General features: G+C 38.5%; 1 protein-coding gene across 1 annotated transcript; it reads left to right on the forward strand.

The window, feature by feature from the left end:
- The first annotated feature begins 6346 nt into the window (after positions 1-6346).
- LOC121861069 (NAD-dependent protein deacylase-like) lies at positions 6347-24626 on the forward strand. The gene is made up of 6 exons (XM_042358610.1): positions 6347-6646; positions 11685-11860; positions 16084-16298; positions 16526-16659; positions 21651-21801; positions 24300-24626. The coding sequence occupies exons 1-6, from the start codon at positions 6472-6474 to the stop codon at positions 24352-24354; spliced, it is 906 nt and encodes a 301-aa protein (XP_042214544.1). The 5' UTR covers positions 6347-6471; the 3' UTR covers positions 24355-24626.

Genomic DNA, 24626 nt, shown 5'->3' on the forward strand with positions numbered 1-24626 from the left:
GTGTCACACTACAACACAACACTTCAGGTGTCATACTATAAAACAACACTTCAGGGTGTCATACTATAACAGAACACTTCAGGGTGTCATACTATAACACAACACTTCAGGGTGTCACACTACAACACAGCACTTCAGGGTGTAACACTACAACACATCATTTCAGGGTGTCACACTATAACACAACACATCAGGGTGTTACACTACAACACCAAACAACACTTACGGATGACACACTACAACACAACACGTCAGGGTGTCACACTATAACACAACACTTCAGGGTGTCACACTACAACACAACACTTCAGGGTGTCACACTACAACACAACACTTCAGGGTGTCATACTATACAACACAACACTTCAGGGTGTCATACTATAAACACACTTCAAGGTGTCACACTACAACCCACAACACTTCGGTGTCATCTACAACCCCTTCAAGTGTCCTGTAACACAACTTACTTCAGGTGTGTACTAACACAACACTTCAGGGTGTTATACTACAACACAACACTTCAGGGTGTCATACTACAACACACCACTTCAGGGTGTCACAATACAACACAACACTTCAGGGTGTCACATTACAACACAACACTTCAGGGTGTCACACGACAACACAACACTTCAGGGTGTCACACAACAACACATCAGGGTGTCACACAGCACTTCAGGGTGTCACACAACATAGCACTTCAAAGTGTGACACTACAACATAACCCTTCAGGGCGTCACTAAAACAAAATTTCAGGGTGCCACACAACAACACAATACTTAGGGAGTAGCACTACAACAACACTTCAGGGTGTCACACTACAACACATCAGGGTGTCATACTACTAGACAATACTGCAGGGTGTCACACTACAACACAACCCTTTAGGGTCACACAAGAACATAGCACTTAAGGGTGTCACACTACAACACAACACTTAAAGATGTGACATTACAACACAGCACTTCAGTGTCACACTACAAGACAACACTTCAGGGTGTCACACTTTAACACCACACAACACTTTGGGAGAACAGCCTTGGCTAGTGAACACTACGTTTATAACGATAGGTAACAGCAATGCCTAGAAACACGACATCCTCAATTTAATGAAAGTACAAAATATTCAACTCAAGAGCACGACAGTAACAGCACAGCATGAAACTAACAACACGACACTAACAGTGCAGCATGAATCCAACAGCACAGCATTAAACTCACAGCACAACACGACACTACCAGCACAGCACGACACTAGCAACACAGCACAGCAGACACTAGCAACGCAGCATGACAGACACTGACAGCAAACGACACTAATAGTATAGCATGACATTAGCATCACAGCACGACAGACATTAGCAACACAGCATGGCAGACAAAGGCAGCACACGACACTAACAGCATAACATGACATTAGCAGCACAGCACGGCACCAGCTGCACAACATGAATCCCCTATGTCCTTAACAAGTCCACAATTACGTGAAGTAACAAGACACCAATCCACCACTATCATTTTACACTTTAAATCATTGTCACAGTTGACGGTTTAGTGGGACCTTGACAGCCTGTCGTGCAGCAAGACGTTGACAGAGCTGAACAGTAGTTGCTGAGGATTACCCTGTCTTTTGTTGCTGAGTGGCGAGACAGACCTTTCTACCTAGCTAGAGTTGTCTCGTCTCACGCTGGCAAGTCTCAGACATCACAAAAGCTTACTATCAATAAGGACAGCTTTACCCAGTGTTGATCTAGCATGGTGGTAGACTACAGCTGACAGTCATCGTGTCTGGCATAATGGTTGAATCCCCTATGGTTAGTTAGCTCATCATCTGGTTTACGCTTTGTTAGGTTATCGTAAGTTTTGTTTGGTTATCACTTGCATCTTTAGGTTATCTGGATAAGGTTATGTTATTTGGATGTTTTCTGGGTACGGTTGTTATCGGGGTCAGGTCATATTAACATCAGGGATAAGATTGTAATAGAAACTGGGTTAGGTTATTTGAGTTGGTTACGTTACAATGTCTGGATTTACACTGTAAACAAAAAACACGGAAATTCACTTGAAAATCTGTTTAACGATGGATGTGACAGCTGCTCCGTGTACAGCAACCTTACAAGACATTATTCCCGAGTCCCCACCATTTACAATAAGTCTAGGTAGATGGTGTAGCCGGAAAAATGGAAACTCACTGAAAAATTCCTACAGTTGATTTAGGTGGAGCATTCCACACATGCTCCGAGTACCGGTGACAGGTACCTTGTGCATCGCTCGCAAGACGCCAAGCTGGCAAGCAACAACAGCAGAGAGTCTGGCTGTCCTTACTGTTTCAGCACGGGATTATTAAGACTGGGTTAGCCAGACGTGAACTTCCAAATATTAGCAATACCACAAAGCTGCCACCGGACGCGTGTACTTACCAACACTCCTATTTTACACTCCACGATGTATTCAATAATCATACACTTTAGTGTAAACAATGCCTCGGTGTACTTACATGAGGAGAAAATGCTAAAACTGTGCTGATCTGCTGTCAAAATCGGCTTCCTCCTCACATACAAGAACTCGCCTACCCTCACTAGCTCCTTGCACAAATCTGGTTCACCTAATATTTGTCAGTAACAATACTTCACTGCTATTGTATTACTATAGAACAAATGACTTTAAACTCAGTGGAACTACATTTCAAATAAGTGCAATAGAAACGTTTTGAGGTTTCACTCGTTTATTTACACACTCCCCGCAGGGACGCACACATGCACCTTCACTCACGGCTAAGAGACAACTGAGCAAAATTCAAGATGGCTGCGTTTGTTGGTAACTTCGTTCGAACACAGTGAATATAAATGAAAAGGTCATAATACGAATTATTTTAATATGGATTTGCCTATTGCTACTCAATAATATTCACATATATATACGACAGATTATGCTAAATATTACAACCAATATGTACAAATTCAAACAAGGCTGCTGAGAATATTTGACATGACATCAGTTTATGCTGTGGGACGGTTCTTGGGTGTCCGTTTTCTGTGACTCCCTCAAAGTTACAAATATCAAATCATTTTAAACCGGCCTTTATTATCCATCACCACCACCTGTTCTCTTCAATATGGAAAAACAGCACAACTACAACAGCTGTAGATATCTCTGTTAAACAATCAAAATAATTACAACAAATAATCTAATTATTCGTCAGATTTGGCACCTTTATTGAAAAACTTTCTGCACTGCAGATGAGAATTTTACGAGCGATTACACAGCATTAGTATGACAAAAAAATAATAATAAATATACATAATTTTCTTTATTATTTTTTGTCATACTTAATGCTGTGTAGCCGCTCGTAAAATTCTTACACACACATACACACACATCCAACCCTAAGATAGTAACTAGCACCTTTCTTCACACACATACATGTGTATGTGTGTGTGTGTGTGAACAAGGGTGCTAGTTGCTATGTTAGGGTTGGATGAATATCATATTTTTTTTATGAGTACTTCACTAAACGAGTTTCTTTTGCCGTCATCAGGACCGGGAAGCTGATATGTAACGAGGCAACTAAATATTGCATACTATAAAAGATTTGCACTTTATCTCATGGTCAGGGCCGGATTCAGGAGTGGGCAAAGTGGGCAGCTGCCCAGGGGACTCCACATATTACAATATTTTATTTATTTGTTTATTCATTTGGATTATTTTTATTTTCATTCTTGAAAATTTTTGACATGTGCGGTAGCAGCTATATCAGGGCTGGTCGACTTGAAACCACATGAATGACTCCAGTCGTGTCTCACTTTTGTGTGTGTTGGGAATTTGTACACTATCAATAAATATAGGCCTACAGTTAATTGAAAATTTCTCAATGTTCTAATTTCCTCAATATAACTGCATATGGCTTCAAAATTCTCCAAAGAAATGTTCAAATTTCAAAATTTTCCCGGGGGGCTTACAGCGCCCCCCGGAACTCCCAGATGTTTAGGCTCGCTTCACTCGCCACCCCACCCTCTTGGGTACTTATAATGAGGGGGCCTCCACAAAGAGGCTGCCCATGGGCCTCCACAGGTCTAAATCCGGCACTGCTCATGGTACAATATAACAAAAATAATTCTAACAATTAAGTGGATGTAAAAGATAAACCGTCATTGGACTAAAATATTAACCTATAACAAAATACACGAATAATGAACTGAGATAGAAATATAGAAAATATGACGGATTATTTCCTATTAAGAAGTCACTTAAGAATATGAGTACTAAAATATGATAAAAATGGGGAGACGAGTTAAAATAACGAATAGAACAATTTCATACTTTTTTCACAAAGAAAATATTTCAGAATGTACTAGTTTAGAACTACAGAAAATGTGAGGAAGACTATGGTTCACATATAATTATCATAAATTATTAAACATAATAGGTTTAATTTATGATAAAAATGACCCCGTTTGTTGGGCTAGGGGTTCAGGGATTCCATGTTGGGTTCATAATTGTCGACTAGGACAACTCTAACCATCTGTCTATATTTATCTAACAATTTGTCCCTCTCTCCGCCTATCTATCTGTAAGACGATGTCGTACGTCTCATACGACATCTTAAAACGTTGATTAATTTCTCAAGATCAACAACACCGACTCTTCTGATTCGAGTCAACAAGTATGAACCCAACACCGAATCCCTGAACCCCAAACTCAACAAACGGGGCCATATTTCTCAGTAATTAAATCTATTATGTCTAAGAATTAATTTATGATAATTATATTAAATACGAGTTATTTATCCACATGCAAGAAAGTGTACAATAATTCAGCTGGATTTGGCAGAGATGACTATTATAAATTCTTGAAAGAATTAACTTGCATTTTATAGCATTATGTAGACTGCGGTGTAATGGTCAGCATGCTCGCCTCGCAAGTGAACGCACCCGGGCTCGATCCCCGGGCAGGGTGAATCAATGGGAAGTTTCTTCAGGCCATTTGCCTCTGTCTACCCAATAGCAATTGGGGACCTAGATATTCATCGATTTGCGGATCGTGTTCTGGGGTAATGGTTAGTCAGTGCAGTTGGCGAGTTGTCCGGTCTTCTCGGACTATTCCTTGACACTGGGTCATGCAACTAGTTAACTTGAGGTGTGCTTATTGTGTTGGCGACATCTTTTACATCTTAAACAAATTCACGCCTAGGTGGACCTTGGGCCGGCCATCCTCGTTACACGAGGGGCAACCATTATTAGACTGTAAATAATAATGTAGAGCAGAGGTAACCACATATTCCACTGGGATCGAGGGGTTTTCCCTAAGCTGAGTTGGATAGTTTGAGTACCTTTGCATATATCACCTTTGTTTAGCCCTGACTTCCATTTATACACCTCCATCATATCACCCCTCACTCTGCGTCTCTCGAGGGAGTGCAAATTAAGATGCCCGGGATTAGTGTTGTCATTCTCTAAATGTTTTCTAAGGATTCTATATCCATTCTGTAGTACGGTGAACAGAACTGAACCCCGTAATCCAGGTGAGGTCTCACAAGCACAAAATATAGTTTTAGGATAACCTCGCTCGTCTTGTAACTAACTTTCGTTTGCATGAACCCAAGTACTTGTTTCGAACAAATGCACATTGTTGTCTTGGTTTAAGATTCCTACTTATCATTAACTCGGAGGACAATTACTAAGTCGAGTTTTCATACCTGGAAATGGCGAATGCCCGTCCCACTAGGGTCACAGCTTGAGGTTGAACAATCCGCAAGAGAGCGTTGTGACGACATCAAGTGTGACTCAAAACCACGAAGGTACAGCATGAGCTGATCTAGGAACATCACAAGGGTGAAGGAGGCTTACTAAGGATGGAGGTATATATATATATATATATATACGGAGAATGCATTGAGTTTCACTTCTTACCTCCATCCTTAGTGCGAGATCTACGTGTACGTATGTATGTGGGCCATACAAAGAAAAAATAGACAAACGTAGAGAAATTTGACAACTGATCACATACCGAACGCTACAGCTTTCCTTTCAACATTTTCAATCAACTGACAGTCCCAAGTATATCTCGGGATCCAGACGGGGTGATACTTGACAGTACTCCAGACGGGGAAGCACCTCACCCTTGAAGATCGTTACGACCTTAATTAAAACCTAATAATTTGGCCCATGATAATGTTAAAAAAAATACGAACGATCTATATAATTTTTTAATTTCACATTATGTAAAAAAAAAGAGAACTGAGTAAAAAATTAAGATTTATAGGATACGATAAATTAGGTTAAGGTCTTATGTATTAAAGAAAAACAAGCTAGAGAAAAACTGTGATTCTAGCGTTTCAGGTTATATTAGAACATGAGCAGTCTCGCTGCCTGTCACCTGTGAGGCTGTGGGTGAAAATTATCCTCGTTGTGATCCAGATTCCGAACAAGTGTTCACTGACGTCATTGCAACACTTGTCATTCGGCAGAGTCAATGGTTCTTCAAATTGCAAGTTATTTAAGTAACATTAGGCACTTGAAGAAGTCCCAAAAAACCTTTCTTCAGATAAAAACCGCAGCGGTAATGTCAGCATCAACTCGGCCCAGCTCGGACATGGCAAAGTTTAGAGAGATATTCAAGAAGGCGAAACACGTAGCAGTTTTAACAGGTAAGAGTGAGGATGAGAGGTGAGATTGTGCCAATATGTATAACCTTCAGTGAGTTAGTAGCACGTAGGAAGTGCTAAAACGAATATTAGGTAAATGTTACTTTTAGTCCTATAATCTAGCGATTCAAAAATATATTTTTCCTTTGTAATTTGATGTTTTGAATGAATTTGACCTTCCAAACTGTCGTAAAAAATGAGTTAAACCCCCCCCCCCTTACCTCCAATAATGGGGGACCCCGTGGGAGCCGGGGGTTTGGGTGAGAGGGGAACTAAAAAACGAGTGATTTGAGGCAGTTTTGAAGGTAAAATACATTCAAAACACAGGAAAAAAGGCAAATTTGCACTTCCACCTCCCACTCTGTTAGAAAGTCAAAAATATATTTTTCTAGTGTATGTGTGTGTGTTTAGACCGAGTATGGCCTTCATTTATGGCGGAAATTAACCGGGTTTTTTTTATCAATTTTTTTTCGTTGCACGTTTTCCCCAAAAAATAATGGCTAAGCGAATAAACAATACACCAAATAGAAAAACAAAAACCTAACCTAACCTAACTGACTCTCACCATGTGATGGAATCACCTATTTCTTACCTTATTGCTGACGAGTTATGACAACGCCACATATGTTGTTCTTTGTGATATTTACATTCAGTCTTTCACTTAGGACACTTTACTGAGGTTGGAAGAACACCATGCGATCGAAAAAATGCTATAGTTTCTTCGTTTTTTTTCCAAAAACTCGCAATCAGCTCCATATAATTGAAGTGACACCCATCGCAGACTTTCATGGTCGGAAAGAATTTGAATTTTGAAATATGAGACCCAAAATAAAACTCAAATTTGATTGGGCCAAAACTACTGCAAATTAAACCCAAAATCATTTTAATTGGTTGCCATTTCCTCCAAAACATGAAGGTCAGATTTCTTTAAAACACCAAAATACACTGGAAAAACATATTGGTTAACCCCTAGGGACTCATGTCCTGAAGTAAAAATTTACCAGATTGTCTTAGAATTTTTTGTAGATTTCACATATGTTGCCAGATTTATCGTAAAGAATTATAGGACTAAAGTTAACAAATAGCGAATATTAACTTAGGAAATATTATGTAAAAAGTAATAACAATGGCATTATTTTATACGGTGTTATTGCAGTTTCACTTTCAATTGAGTTAGAGCAAATGGGTAATAACCGAGATGGTAAATTCACGTAGGAAATTCATGTAAACTCTGAAATTGCAACTGAGAGACATCTAGTAGTTTTCCCAAGAGGTAAAATGCTACTATCAGAGACATCTGGAGGTCATAAAAGGACCAATCACAGCTTCTTAGATGGAAAGAAAAGGTCTTTTTATATTAGTGCACCGTTCTATCTAACCTAACCTAACCAGAGGGCCCCCTGATTAGGTTAGGTTGGTCTTTGGTGATTTTCTATGGTTTTGACACACATTTCTAATACCCAAAGAAAGAATGGTGCCATACTATAAATTGACCAAAATGAAGGTCAAATTCGAAGGAATCACACCGAATACCATTGGATTAACCTAGATTTCTGGTCAGAAACCAATTGGTAGTAAACTTGCAGTTTTACATATTTTACTTTCAGACAGCACGGGAATCGTTTTTATCACCTTCACCACTGATCGACTCATTAGCCAGGAATTATATCTTTGCAATCAAAAGTTGAGGCGATTCTAAGACAATTTTCTTCTATGATGTTTCCCTTGCAAAGGTTAGGTTAGGTAATTTGTGAGGAAAACATCATAGAAGAAAAGTGCCTTATACAGCAATTGTTTAAACTATTGCTTGCAAAGATAAAATGGTAAAATTGTGGTTTAGGTCATCCTTATGTTTCTCCTGTGGTTTTCGACGTGTTTTGAATGATTTTGATTTTACTTAATCAACCCTAACCAACCTAACCTAGCCACAGAACCAGGAACTGTATCTAATCTAACCTAACCTAAATTCCTAAGATTCTCCGGATGACCGAGACGATAATAATACTGATAAAATTCCTAAGATTCCCGTGTTTTCCGAAAGTAAAATAATACAGCAGCTTTTGTATGTTTCTCAGTGTAAAAAAAAAATTATTTTCTACCACAACTTAACTTCTCTCATACCTCAAGAAAACTGCAAATCTAGTGCAGGTATTGCAATTTTTTTATTCTTTTTTGTTGATTTTCTTCTTGACAAATAAGATTATAGTAAAGGACAGTGGTATTTACTGTACTGCATGGGAAAAATAGGGAAAAGACCAGAATATGAGAAGTGCAATTCTTCGACCTAATTTTATTTATTCTTGGGGTAAGAAGAAGTATATTAACCACTTTAGGGAAATTTTTATAGAAGAAAACTTGTTTCTTGCCGTACCTCACAAATAGAAAGAAATGGGTCAAATTTCTTACTGTTGGTTTTTCTGATGTTTTTATCCTCAACATGCTTCTTTGTGATACAGTTGCCATCAGGGAAAGAAACATCACTTGTTTATATGCTCGTTACAAGACAAATGACATTTCCTAGACATTAATGCATATGTTAAATGAACACGCTAAACTGGCAGCAAATTATATTACAGTATTTATATACTGTACATAATACTAATATTGATAAAGTCATGGTTTACACACTTTTATATCAAGTGTGTTGCTCATATGTCAGCCATACTCCCATCATGTCATCCATTGAAGGGATCAATCCAAGGTTACATGCAGTAGACTTTATGTTAAGATCATTATCACAGAGGATGATAAAGCATTCTCTTATGAATCATATTATTCCTCACATTCATGCTTAGTTTTCTGGCTACCATTCTGAGGGACAATACAACTTGGAGGATTCTAATAGCGCTGTGAACCCCAGCCACCAAAACACACTCTGCACTATGTCATGATTATGTAATACTGTAATGCCGTAGGCTACCGGTATCCTATTATGTCAAATAATGTAAAACTTGATTGAGTAAACTGTTTCATGAATTTATTAACAAAACCAAGACATCCTTCCTTAGTCCTTATTGAGAAAGGGAAGCTCGATTGTTGAACTGCGAGGGTGCTTTTTTTTTGTGTGTGTGTGTATGTGTGTGTAGGGTGAGAGGGAGGGAGGCGATGACTGGACAGCAGACCCGTTGTCCAGTAAGGGCGATCGGAATTTGCACCATCTGCCTTGATTGTTGTGAGAACTTTCGTCCGGGACTGTACATGCTAAACTGAAGTTAACTTATCTGAGGATGTTGCTGAATAAACAGTATTGTATTATTATTATTACCAGGTATTATTATTGCGCTATAATTATATAATTGGTAATGCATCATGTGGAGTATCAACTACTGGAAACATGTACGTACAGGTAATTGTAAAATGATGCTGTACAGGGTACTGTATTCGGAATCAACCATGACTCATATTTTGCAGGTCAATGATTTTTTACTAATACATTATATCTTAACTAATAACTATAGCTAGAAATATGTTCAGATAAAAAGTGTAGTTAACAGTGATTGTAAAAATTTATATAAAGGACTTAAAATGTATTACAAGTACTTGTACAGTATTGCAGGAAATATAGCATTTACTCGCACTCGGTTGTATATACTGTAATTTGTTTTTTATTGATAAAATATTACTTATTGTAGAATAGCATTACTAGCGTGAATATTAATGAAAAAGTTAAAAATGGTTACAAGCTCCTTGGCATTAAGTCTCACTATACCGTTTGTACTTGACATACTTACTACCTCAACTACTTGAGTACCCTCATTCCAAAGATCCTGGATCCTCCCTTGGGAGGGTATGAAGTGTCAAAGACAGAGGAATAATTTATTATATTATGAAAGCTATGGATCCACTAATACAGTATACAGTATAGTCTGCATTTACGCGGTCAATTAAACCCGTGGAGTACCGCATAAAACGAGAAACGCGTAAATGAAATAACAGAACATGTGGGATTAATTGAAATAGAGACTGAGCCGACCCCCAAACTCCACTTTTTCCGACACAATACGTACCTTGTAGTAAAAATAACTTCATAATTTTATGATGGTATGCACACACAATTAATAATTAAGAGAAATATCAATACCCGGTAATATTAGGTTTTTTAACACTTACGTTAGTAGAAAAGCTGGGTCGGCACACGTGGATGGCGGCTGGTTCCGAGGCAGAGGGCAGATTAGTTGCCCTCCGGTGAATCACTTTCACTACTCGCAGAGGTTTGTAGGGCCTCCCAGACAAACCTCTCAAAGTCCATATCCTCACTGTCAATATCACTATCACTGACTTGGGCTGGCTGTGGTTGTGGTGGGTTGCGGGCGAGGAAGTCCTCAATACTACTTTGACGTCTAGCATTGATGTTGTCGAGATAGATCTGGATATACGGCCCCATAACTTTCGTCAGATGGTTATTAGATACTTCATACCGATGCTTGTCTGGGTCGTTGTCAAGGATGAGCTTAAGTTTCTCCCCCAACTCGATGATTTCCTTCACATTATCATGGCTTAGTCCAGGTAATTCAATGTTTTTCTCTGGTGGTGGGGGTCCCGCAGAAGCCATTGTGAGTTGTGAGGGGAATAGCAGGCACAAGAGAGAACTGTATACGCGGACTGAGAACAATGAGACAGGCCCGGCTAGGTCAGCGACTTCTACCCTCTGGTGGCAGGGCACGCCATGTTACATTAGACCAATCACAGCTAGCGGCGGAGGGAATGCGTGGGTGGTAAGGATGCGTGGCTCAATCACGTTCCGATACGTCATATGACGTCAGCGATAACATAAGAGCGGCCTAATGCGCACCACTCACCACGCTGCTTCCCGCGTATGGTCAAGAATGGACCGTGTGGGTAAAAAATGGCGCAGTGGTCTGAAGCTCTCCAGCTGCTCGCCACGTAAATGACCAAATTTACCTCGTAATTAAAGCATTTTCATTCTGGCAAGGCACCGCGTAAGTGACTAAACGCGTAAACAAAAGCCGCGTAATGCAGACTATACTGTACTGTACTGTAGTTTGTTATTTATAATACTGTACTGCATTGTACTTCACAGGTGCAGGAGTGTCAGCTGAATCAGGAGTTCCTACTTTTCGGGGGGCTGGTGGACTTTGGCGCACATTTGTTGCTCAAGACCTGGCTAGTCCAATTGCCTTCAGACAAAATCCTTCATTGGTATGGGAGTTTTACCATTACCGGAGAGAACTCATGCTCACCAAGGTTCCTAACCCCGTGAGTTGATCATACTGCATAAATTTATCATGACTTAGATTGATTCCAGTTAGGCCTTAAAAAAGTCCTATGTTTCTGGTAATTAACTGACAAAATTTCTTAGTTTTTCAAACAGTTTGGTAACCCTTCTTTACTTATCATTTTGCCACTTTTCAGCTTACTAACTGCTGTTTGGTGTATCTCTGAGACCAAATTTTCATCGATGACTAAAAAAACAAAAATTATTATAATTTATAAAACAATTGAAAACTTTAGTGGGATACCTTTTGACATGCAACATTCTCAACTGTTTTCTGAGCTACATACTCTGTGAATGAGAAAAGTGAACTGATTATTGCTCAGCCAATTAGTGCCTGCCTATGTCAGTTTTGAATGCTTACCACAAATAAGTGTATAACTCAGTGTGGCACTAACTTGATCTAACTTATTTTAACACTAATGTCTAGAAAAAGTCCCACAAGTAATATTATAGATATTTTTTTTATCAATCTGTAGGTGACAATAATAAAATTGTTTGAGGACACTGGATCATGAGACATATGATAAGTGTCTAACTAGGACAGCATGGCTTGGGATGCTTGAATTCTACACAGTATTTTTCTTTTATTATTTCATCTATTATACATTTATTGTATTTGTTTATTATTTTTTGTACCATTGTACTGCCCATTAATGTGGTCACTAATCCAAAGGGGGGTTACTTAACTAAACTACTTAATTTAAGGTCACTGCCACCAGACCACATGGACAGTATGTAGTTTTGTTTAGGTACCTGGCAGGGCAAGGCAGGCACTTTGAGTTTGTGTTTTTCATGAACCAAATCAAGAGGAGAAGGAAGGGTGAAACACTGACCAAGACCTAACTAATTTATTTCCTAATAAAAAATATTGCATTCAGTCACAATACAAGAATAGTTGACCTTCACCAAAATAACTACTATTAAGGTCATTACACCACACACAAATACCCGACCTTCTGCCAATAACTAATTAAGGTCTTCTCTCTACATACCAAATCATTGACCTCCTTACCTAGGTCAATCTTTCCTACAATATCACCCAAAAACCCTTCGTAGCACCAGGGGCTTTTTTTTTCATTAAACTTTCTCAAAAATTGCTTAATTTGTAAATCAAAATATCAGAAACATTGGCCAAATTAACCCATTTAGTTCTTCCCAAGGAAAAATTAGTTTGTTTTTTTAGCTCAACAAATGTCCGTCGTGCCGGCGGCACTCCTGTCGCATATCTCAGTTGTGTTTAAACTGCTGCAGGGCATTGATCAGTAGCGTGTAGTGCTACATAATACCTTCGCTGCATCATCCTGCATGCCTATATTTATCGCTTCATTTGACTTACAGGCGAATTGTGGTATATCATGCGTTTATACAGTACTCATCAATGAAGGCTGCAGTGATTTTATAAATTGTGATATAAAAAGTATCAGAAATGATTGAAAGGTGTTTATAAAGCCACATTTTTTTTGTAGGCGTGTTAGATGAATCATGAATACAGTGAACCCTCACTTTACGCGGTTAATTCAACCCACAGGGTACCGCGGAAAGTGAACAACGTAACATATGGGATTAATTGAAATAGAGACCGGGCCGACCCCCAAACTCCACTTTTTCAGACACAATACCTACGTTGTAGTAAAAATAACTAATTAATTTTATGATGGTATGCACACACAATTAATAATTAAGAGAAATATCAATAATATTAGGTTTTTTAACACTTACATTAGTAGAAAAGATGGCTGGGCACACGGGGATGGGGGGTTGGTTCCGAGGCAGAGGTCAGATTATTGGCCCTCACCTGTATCACTTGTATCAATTGTATCACTATCCACCACAGAGGCTTGCAGGGTCTCTTTGTCAAACCCCTCAAAGTCCATATAAGTCCATATCCTCACTATAATTATCACTATCACTGACTTGGGCCGGCTGTGGTGGGTGGCGGGTGAAGAACTCGGTAATGTTTTGATGACTGGGTGACCTTGTGCGCACCCTGCTCGCGCCGCTTACACAACATGGCGGATGGCGGGAGGTTTGGATCCAAAAATGGCGCGGCTCGCCAGCCGCTCTCCGCGTAAAGGGGTACACGCACCGCGGAATGTGAGCATTCCGGTTTCGGCAGGGTACCGCGTAAACGTGGAAACGCGGAATGTGGGACCGTGTAAAGTGAGGGTTGACTGTACAGTATAGTGAAAAGTGATACAGAGAATGTTTATGACGTGCTATAATCTTATGTATTGCCTACAGTAATTGAACTGTTGGCAATATGCGATGTTTATTCAGCCACTAGTGTCCAATAAAATGTCCAGTTGCTATTAGGCTACTCATCCTTCGTAAGTATGTAGCCATAGGGCTTGTATACCGCAACTATATCAGTGAAGATTGCTGAATAACAAAGTGCTGTGCAGTACATTATCAACAGTGTTACATGAAGGAAAAAAAATGGTGTTTAGGAGCAATCAGCAAAGTGCTGTGACACTACCTGTATACCCAGATATAGTTGCACTAGGCAAATTAACAGATCTAATGTAGATATAGAAGATACTGAGTCATTCTTTAGGGCCACAATATTCATTCCAATATTCTGCAAAACTTGGCAGATAGATTTACTAAACACACACAACAGGCTATGGAACTTGGATTTCTTATACTTAAGTACAGTAGTCCTCGTATAATGTCGTCCCGCTTAATGTTGTTTTGGTACTACGTCGCTAAACCTAAGACCAAAAATTCATTTAACTTCCCGGTGATTTGGTACTACGTTGTTTTGCGTTGTCACGGACTACTTTCTATGGCGCATCACCCGTTCTTGTCTGGCCGCACTACCCTCTCTCGGCTCGGCGTGCTGCCCTCACTCGCGGAATGTCACAGCGTCCCCAAGCAACTCCGAGCCAGTCTTTGTTACGACTTCACATCATTCGTGTGTGCTTAAGTGCTTTTGCTCTAAAACTATACTCTAACCATTCTAAATGGCTTCCAAGTGCCCATCAAGTGCTACTGATGCTAGTGTAGTCAAGAGGCAATGTAAGACCATTACCCTTGCTACGAAAATGGATGTATTTAACCGTTTTGAAAAAGGGGAATGTGCTGTGGACATAGCCGCTGTGCTTGGTCTAACCCACACAACGGTGTGTACTAACCAGACCAACGCTGACAAGATTTAGGTTAGTGCTGGAAGTGGTTCATCTCTGAGTGCTAATAAGACAATTTGTACTAGAAGCACTGTGAGAGAAAAGGTGGAAAAGATGCTGGCAATGTGGATGGAGGACCAGAATCAATGCAATGCCCCTGTGAGTCTTTTGGTTATCCAGCATAAGGCCAGATCCCTGTTTGAAGGCATAAAAGCAAAAGAGGGTGAAGGATTGAAGGAAGAGACCTTTATGGCCAGCCGAGGATGGTTTCAACGATTTAAACATCGTTATAACTTCCACAATATGAAGATGACTGGTGAAGCTGCCAGTTCAGATACGGTTGCTGCCGAGACATTCCCGCCAGAATTCAAATGGATATCCATAATTTTTTCATTTTTACAATATGTTTGGTATCTACAAGAGTAAAGTTGGACTTACAAACAAGCCTCAGGAACGTAACTCGTTTGTAAGTAGAGGAGCACCTGTATATGGTTGGTTTATATCTAATGAAGCATTTCATCTCCTATTACAATATGTAATTAGCACTAAAATGGAACAAATTCCATAATACAGGTACAATAATGTCCAGGTTGAACCTCTCCAATCCGGCACCCTCGGGACCTGACCATCAAATTTTCTGAACCATGGGTTGTTGTACAATACACTTACTGTACTGATTTTTTGGCTAGAGCAATGCAAGAAATATTGTACTGTAAATTTATTGACAATAATGAGATAATATACCCTGTACCTGTACAGTACTTTGGCCTTATGATTAGGGATGAGGATAATGATGGATATATTAAGGGCTAAAATTAAGTTTAGGAAGACAGGGGAAAGGTGAGACTGGGATGGCTGAATGAAATTGAAAGTTTGGGTATCTAGTTATTGGTAAAGACAGCCTGATAATTCTTGGAGTGGAATACCATGGCACCTTAATTGAATAATATCAGCAATGGTAGTTGTCATAGGAACATTGATAATTATGAAATTGAATTGAATACTGTACATAGGTTTAGTGTACCATTGTCAAGTTTTTTATTGCCATGTGATGTCACTAATTTGCTCTGTTATTCCAGGCCCATGTGGCATTAGCAGAGGCAGAAGAACGTCTTGCAGCAGAGGGCCGACGGCTAGTGGTCATCACACAGAATATAGACGAATTACATGTAAAGGCAGGATCAAAAAATATACTTGAATTGCATGGATCACTTTTTCGAACTGAATGTACCCAGTGTGGAGAAGTGAAGGCGAATACCGACAGTCCTATTTGTCCTGCATTGGAGGGAAAAGGGTATGTGATTATGTTGCAGTTCTAATGGGCTCTTGTCCTGATATGTCCCAAATTAACCAAACTATTGGGATTGATTGAGTTAAATTATCTTGGGGTTGTACCTGTACTATGTTAAGTTGGGTTATGACTGTACAGTTTATCAGATAGTTCACCTATCAATTTTCTGTGGTGATCCTTGAAATGCCCTCATTCATGTGGTTAATTACAACATGTACTGTTTATTGCAGTGCTATAAATGCAAAGGAGGATGCTAGAATTCCTGAGGATAAACTTCCAAGGTGTGGAACTTGCTCAGAACTCCTACGTCCAAATGTTGTCTGGTTTGGAGAAGGTCTTGATCACGATGTACTAGACAAAGCAGGTAAGCTGATTTACCTCTTCATTTTCCATACCTATTCCTGTGTGAGCTCTTGATGATCTTATGAACTCTCTTTGTGATTTAGTCTTAGCCTCTTTTTTATTGCTGGAATATTTTCCATATTTTTATGAGTTTGTCCATCAGCCCAGCAAAATAACCACCTTTGCAATTATGGTACATGTTCAATAATCCTCCCTCACTAAAATACAGGTCCACCACCGATTTTCCGGCATCATTGGTTCCAAAGCCTTGCTGGATTATCCGTTTTGCTGGACCAACCGAGGTCATCTAATTCAATAATACACCTCTGACCCACTAATTATACACCTCCTGTGTCCCTAAAGCACCATGGACTGCTAGAAACTTAAATTAAACTGTGATGTTTATACTCAAATTAATCACTACAGTATATTACAAGGATTCCAGCAATGTAATTTATATTCTGCTAAGTCTAGTCTGCGACATGTCATAAGATAAAAACTTTAAGCCTAAACTGCCTTCACCCTGGCTGTGAGGAAAGGGGGGGTTGACGTGTTGACAGCTGTCAAGGAGGGGAGATAGATAACAGTGTGTACTGTAGTTATCAAAACAGAAGGAGTTTTAGTTTTTTCCTAATAAAATGTCACTGAATTGACTTGGCAATATATAATTTGCATTGCTGTAATTCTTGTAAGATAGTGATTAATGTGAGTATACTGTAAACATCACATAGTTTGCACTAGACATAAAATTTTTAGTACAGTCAACCCTCACTTTACGCGGTTAATGTAACCCACAGGGTACCGCGGAAAGTGAGAAACGCGTAAAGTGAATAACATAACATATGGGATTAAATGAAATAGAGACCAGCTGACCCCAAAACTCCACTTTTTCCAACACAATACCTATGTTCTAGTAAAAATAACATCTTAATTTTATGATGGTACATGCACACAATTAATACTTAAGAGAAATAGAGAAATACAGTCGCCAAGTTAATGTCCATTCAAATAATGGACTCAACTCCCTCCCCCTCTTCTCACACTACACTCGCTGGCTCTTCCCTCTCTGAGAAATTTTGGGGGGAAAACCAGGTATAGTAATAAATAATACCTCAAACTAAAGTTAGGATAATATAATTGACATTGCTGGATTCCTTGTAAGACCAGGAATATTTTGAATATAAATGTCATATATTTTGCACAAAAGATAACATATTTACTCAGAGTAAACATTATATCTAAAATTTGTATGTCTAATGCAAAATCTATGATGTTTATATTCAAAATGATCATCAAATTGTAAGAATTCCAGCAATGTAAATTATATTCTGGCTGGATAATTTGTATGAATTTTATGAGCTAAATAAAAAAATTATACTTCACCCGCGTAAAGGGTACACCCACCGCGGAATGTGAGCATCCTGGGTTCTGGCAGGGCACCGTGTAAACGCGGAATGTGGGACCGCGTAAAGTGAGGGTTGACTGTAATTAACTTATTACAGGTTTACCCTTTCTTAACAATATATATTTAGGATGGTGTGTGCATGTAAATGAGTAAAAATAAATTTAGAAAGTTACAGACAGTGGTCCCTCGGTTACCGAAAGGTTCGATTAACGAAATTTCGGTGAATGAATTACCTCCCATAAGGATCTTCAATTCGGTTAACGAACAGAACTTCGATTAATGAAATCCTTACAACAAACACGTTTTGTTGTGAGCATCAGCTGATCAGCTGATGGGCTAGTCTGCCAATTCAGTAATCTGTTCTATGTTTACATTTGTTTCCAGTGGAGTAAATATCAAGAAAATTTTGCTCTTTAATATTTGGGCATTTTTTATATTAAAAGTATTGGTCATTCTAAAAGTTAACCATCCAAGCTCTGTCTACATAAAGTTTTTCAACTATTATTTTTGGCTCGATATATGTAACTTTATTCATTTGTTGAAACTCATTTACATGCACACACTGTCCTAAGGGCAAAGCTGACCTGTACATGTAATCAAAATAATGTACAAAATGATTACTAAAATTTTTGTCTAGTGCAAACTATCGCATGTTTACATTAAAATTAATCACTATCTTATATAAATTCCAGCAATGCAAATTATATTCTTCCCAATTAGTTCCTTGACATTTTATAACCAAAAAACATAATCTCAATCTAAAGGACATAAATAAACAAATAAATACTTCACTAGACCTCAGTGCCAACTGTCAAACATGTCACCCCCCCCCCCACTCCCAGCAAGGGTTTGTTGGTTATACAGTAGGCTTTAAGTTTTTATCTTATATAATATCACGGACTAAAATTAAGATAGTATAATTTGCATTGCTGGAATCCTTGCAAGGCAGCGAATAATATGAATATAAACGTCATATATTTTGCACAAGAGATAAAAATTAATCACCTGTATCACATTACAGTAGTGATTTAAGAGTAAGAGTGTATATGTACGTATATATATAGTGATTTAAGGGCGATTTAGGGATATTTTAGGAGTGTTTCTGACTTAATGCCTTTTTGGCTTTACGTTGTATGTACTTTTCTGTGAGTTCGAACCAATTACCCAATATCCCATGAAATAATGGATTCGGTTAACGAACGACTCTGTGGAACGAATTGTGTTCGTTAACCGAGGGACCACTGTATATCTTCTCGAAAATGAGTTAAAAATCTTGCACACAAATGTACTACACTAAACTAAAATTTCTATCTCTTATACAAACTATATGATGTTTATACTCAAATTAATCACTATCTTACAAGGATTCCAGCAATGTAATTTATATTCTGCTAAGTCTAGTCAGCTACATCTTATAAGATAAAAACTTAAAGCGAAAAACTACCTTCACCCAGGTTGGGAGGGAAGTTAAGTGCCCCCTCATAATTTTGTCCGGGCTAAAGGAGTTGCCGGACCATCAGTTGCCGGATAATCGGTGGAGTACCTGTACTAGTGAGGAACAGCAGCATAACCCTACTCAGATATCCTAAATAACCTACCCCTAATCACAGAGACCCACAATCACATCCATAACATTCTCTTTACTTAGTAAAATGTAACTAGATCCTATTTTGGAGTTTCTAGCTCCCAATGCTCATTCATTGGAAATCACCCTTTGTAGAGAAATGCGAATTAACTTATTAAGATTGTAATGTGCTGTACCTGTACAGTGGCCCCTCGGTTAACGAATTCCTCTCGACATGTTTTCGCTTGCTCACCAGCTGGAATATTAGTCCGCCAATACAGTAATCGGTTCTAGGGCTTAAATTCGTTCCCATTTGAGTAAATATCAAGAAGGTTGTACTATTCAATAATTTTTCAAGTTTTATATTAAAATTTTTAGTAATTATTTAACATAATTGAAGTACAGTGGTCCCTCGGTTAACGAGCACAATCCGTTCCAGCAGGTTGCTCGTTAACCGATAAACTCGTTAACCGAAACCATTGTTTCAATGGGTTTTTGGGTAATTAGTTCCAGCTCACCGAAAATTGCCTAAATTCAACAAAAAAGGTGGAAAAGTACACTTACTTTGAGGTGTGTATGTATAAGGCTCCTGGATGTTGATGATGATAATGGGAATTAGAATGGGGGTGGAGGAGAAGGAAGAAGAGAAGGCATTGGGGTGGAAGAGAAGTCACCCCATGGCACCATTTCACCCATAAAATTTTAGCTCTCTTGGTGTAATTCAAGATTATTTTCTTTAAATCAACACTGCACTGCATTATATATTGTCAATATGTAAAATATATTTCAAAATGACCAATAATTTACTTGGAAACACAGAAAAAAAAGCGTTTAGTTGAAGAGAGTCTCAAGCAAGATGTTACCTCCACTGAAAACAGAGAGAGACTAATGCCTGTCTGGTGTGTTAACAGGCTGGATGGCACGCCAGAAACTAGTTTCTTTACCTTCAATTATGTTCAATAATTGTTAAAATGACTGAAAAAGTTAATATTAAACTTTTAAAATTATTGAATAGTATAAACTTCTTGATATTTACTAAAATAGTAAGGAATTTAAGCCCTAAAACCGATTACTGTATTGGCGGACTAATACTACAGCTGGTGGACCGCCAAATGCAAGCGAAAACATGTTGAAGTCGGCTCGTAAAAAACTCGTTAATCGAGGGATTGCTCGTCAACCGAAGTTAAGAATCTTATGGAAGGTAAATCGTTAACCGAAATCTCGTTAACCGAGGCGCTCGTTAACCGAGGGACCACTGTATAGGAAACTAGTTTTTAGTGCACCAAACAGCCACTCAACTCACCAAACAGGCGTCAGTTTTTATCTCTGGTCATTAGAGGTAACATCTTGCTTGAGACTCTCTTCAACATAAACTATTTTTACAGTACAATTATTGGTCATTCTGAAATTTATTTAACATATTGACAATACATAGTGCAGTGCAGTGTTGATTTAAAGAAAATAATCTTGAATTACACCTAGTGAACTTAAAATTTTATGGGTGATATGACGGCATGAAGTATGGGGTGATTTCTCTTCCATCCCCACTTCCTTCTCTTCTCCCTTCTCCTCCACCCCCAATTCTAATTCCCATCATCATCAACCAGGAGTCTTCTACATACACACCTCAAAGTAAGTGTGCTTTGCTGCATTTATTTTTACTTTGTATGTAATTTTCGGTCTTACACTCGGTGCCGTCACAGCACACTCTGGCAGGTTGTTCCAAGAGTTCACAATTCTCACTCTTGAAAAGTTTGCCCTCACTGTTTTCTGAACTTGTGGCTACTTCAACCTTGAGCTGTGACCCCTTGTTGGGTGGGTGTCTGCTAGTCTTACAGAATGTCAGACCTTTTGGTAAGATTAGGTTAGTTTGGGTCCCTCTATGAGTGCACCTCATCAGACCTACAGCCAATGTGACAGGGTAAAAATTGGATTCATTTATTTAAGAATAATTTGAGCAGTATAATATGGAGTGGCAAAAATTTGAAAATTTAGATTTTGTGAACATAGATTTAAAGAATGTTTTTTTCATTGAAATTTACAGGTGATGAGCTAAGCAACTGTGATCTCTGCCTGGTTGTAGGAACATCATCAGTTGTCTATCCTGCTGCCATGTTTGCCCCACAAGTTGCAGAACGAGGAGTCCCAGTGGCAGAATTTAACTTGGAGGCAACACCAGTCACTACTTCCTTTGGGTTAGTCAATTCTCACTACTGTACTGTACTTTCATTCTTTCTTCTTTTTAATATTAAGGGCGTGTAAGATAATTTATAATTTTTTCCTTGCTCTTGACAGCCGCATGCAGTCAGTTCTCCTATAACGTGCATTTTCATAGTATGATTAGGTTATAGCATGATGAATGTAATAGGGAACACATTTTCTAGAACATGGATGCCATTTGGATTTAACACGATTGAGTAAATGGAACTACTATGTCACTCAGTACGAATATGAGGTTTCTTCTGCGTAGCGTCATACAAGGCGGGGTGCACCACTCCCATATTCCCTGTTTATCTTCATATGCATCAGACGTGTTATCGCGTGCTGTGTTTTATCTTAGTGCAAGTACTGTATCAACTACAGCTGCTCCTCGACTTATAACGGGGTGAGGGATCCAAATCCAGGTCGTAAGTTGAAAATGCTTAAATAATACATATAAAATCTAAAATGGTTGTCTCTCTTTCTTGTCAGCACCACAAAACTCTCACTTTTAAGCTTGCCAGCCATTTTAAAGTGAATTACAAACAAAAATTTTGTCAGTACACAGCACAATCACTAACGCAGGGACTCGAAAATACGTAATTTGACAAAATTTTGGTACAACCGAGGCGGTCGTAAGTCGAGGAATAGCTGTATATTGCTTTTAATTACAATGAGTGGCAAGCAATGTGCAGCATTATGGCAGTGAAGTAAAACATTTACCCACACTTGCCACTCTCCAGCAAGTCATTTACTTTGATTATACTGTAATTTGTTCCTTCCTCTTGCATCCAGAGTCCATGTTTCATACCCATACAATAATAATGACTCAATAATTCTTCTTTACATCCCCTCCTTTAATATTATCTCATGGCTTCTGTTATATTCTTTCCTTCTGTCACTGGTTTAATTCATCACACCAAATGTTGACTCATCCAGTCTCATATACGTGAAACAACTTCATTTCCTCTATTCTATCTTCTAATATCTTCTTTCAAAGGTATTTGTTTCTCCCTACTTTATTCATATTCACATTTTTACTTTTTTCACACACACACTCAACCTTCTTCTCGTACACATTATCTAGCATTTGTAAGGTTCTCACTACTGAAGCATTGTCATCTGCAGACAGCACCTGACTCACCTTTTGTTTCATCCCTTGTCATTGTTCACCAACTTTCTCCCCTCTTATCACTATTACTTCCTCTTTCACCTCATGCATAGGATATTTAACAACCATGGTGATGGTACCAATTTTTAAATTAGACCTACTTTCATTTGGTACCAGTTTCCCTCACCTCACCAAACCATAACACATGCTTAACTGTCCATATTAAAACTTTGGATAACATTTACCTCCATTTATTTTCAATATTTCCCACTGTCTCTTTATCTACTTCATCCTTCTTTTCACTTGTGGTGTTCTCTCAAGCACTTGATGTAGTCTCTTTTTGCTTCAGTTCTCTCAGTAAGTGTTCTACCATTACACTTTCCCTGATATACATAATAAACTTATGTTATGATTTTTAAATAAATTCTAATCACCTTTTCCTCTATTTATTGGAATTTTTGTACCGTAAAAAGTAATTACTATTGACCTCAGAATATCTACTAATATTAAGTGCACATGGTCTCAAAATTCCCCTCATGTTGGTCAGATTTACAAAAATGGTGGGGGGACTGAGTGCAGTGGCTCCCCCACCCCCCCAGCTGGGTGGGCTCGCTCTGCTCGCCATGTTTCCCCATCCACAACTTCTTGAACCCTTTTGATATTTCTAGATCTGCCCCCTAGTAGTATGTATGTTTATGACTTGGTTGTTCACAAATGTGTCTATTTTTGTTCAAGCTGTGAATGCAACGCTCAGCAAATGCTACCTAGGTATGTTAATTCCTAGCCAATTCGCCAGGCCAACATACAGGCAATTAAAACATCTAATAATTACTTAATAAGTAATATTAGGAGGACACGTCGTTACCTGGCATTTAATTGCTATTTTCAAAGCCTTTCCTTCACCCTGCCACTATACGCATCGCGAACCTCATCTCTTGCCTGGCGATTCAGCTATAATACACACAAAGGGAAGCTCCCGAATTTGTGTTGTAATTGCTGAAATACTCACCTCTGCAAGGATATTATATACAGTATTTGTACTTAATAGCACAGTCATGAAGTAGAGTGACTTTTATTTTGTTATGTCTCTCATTTATTGTATTTGGGACATTTTCTTATACGACTTTGGGTCAGCATGGCGACCAAAACACATTTTCTTTGTGAGTCATTTAGATCGTTGTGACTAACCGGCTTTTTTTTAGACTAAGTGTGTATCCATCCAGTATATATTTTACTGTAGGACACATTATTTAGTATGGATACATCTCTGTTTGTGTAAATATGTATTAAAAAACAGATAATTTAATTTAAAAACAAGTGATTATTGTTGGAATTTCAAAACATATACACTAATGTTATTATGACTGATTTTTTTTCTTCTAGGTTTCATTTTGAGGGACCCTGTGGAACAACCTTACCTATTGCCCTTGCTCCTTGAAGTTGTTAGTAGTGGGGTCGGGATATATAGCGACTTTATATAACGATTTTTTGACATCGCAGCTGCCAAAATTATCGACATTTTCCTATATATAGCGATATATATTTTTTTTTCACGAGGGAAATCTGGCAGGAAATATTTCAAGTTTATCACTATTACCAAAATTCTAAAAATTTTCCAATATTCAGTAGACTCGCAACTTACACAAGGGTTAAGTTCCTGGGACCTCGTGTAAAGTCAGAAACACTCCTACATCGCTCTTAAATCACTAC

Source organism: Homarus americanus, unplaced genomic scaffold, assembly GCF_018991925.1.
Source record: "Homarus americanus isolate GMGI-L3 unplaced genomic scaffold, GMGI_Hamer_2.0 scaffold40248, whole genome shotgun sequence".
NCBI classification, from domain to species: domain Eukaryota; kingdom Metazoa; phylum Arthropoda; class Malacostraca; order Decapoda; family Nephropidae; genus Homarus; species Homarus americanus.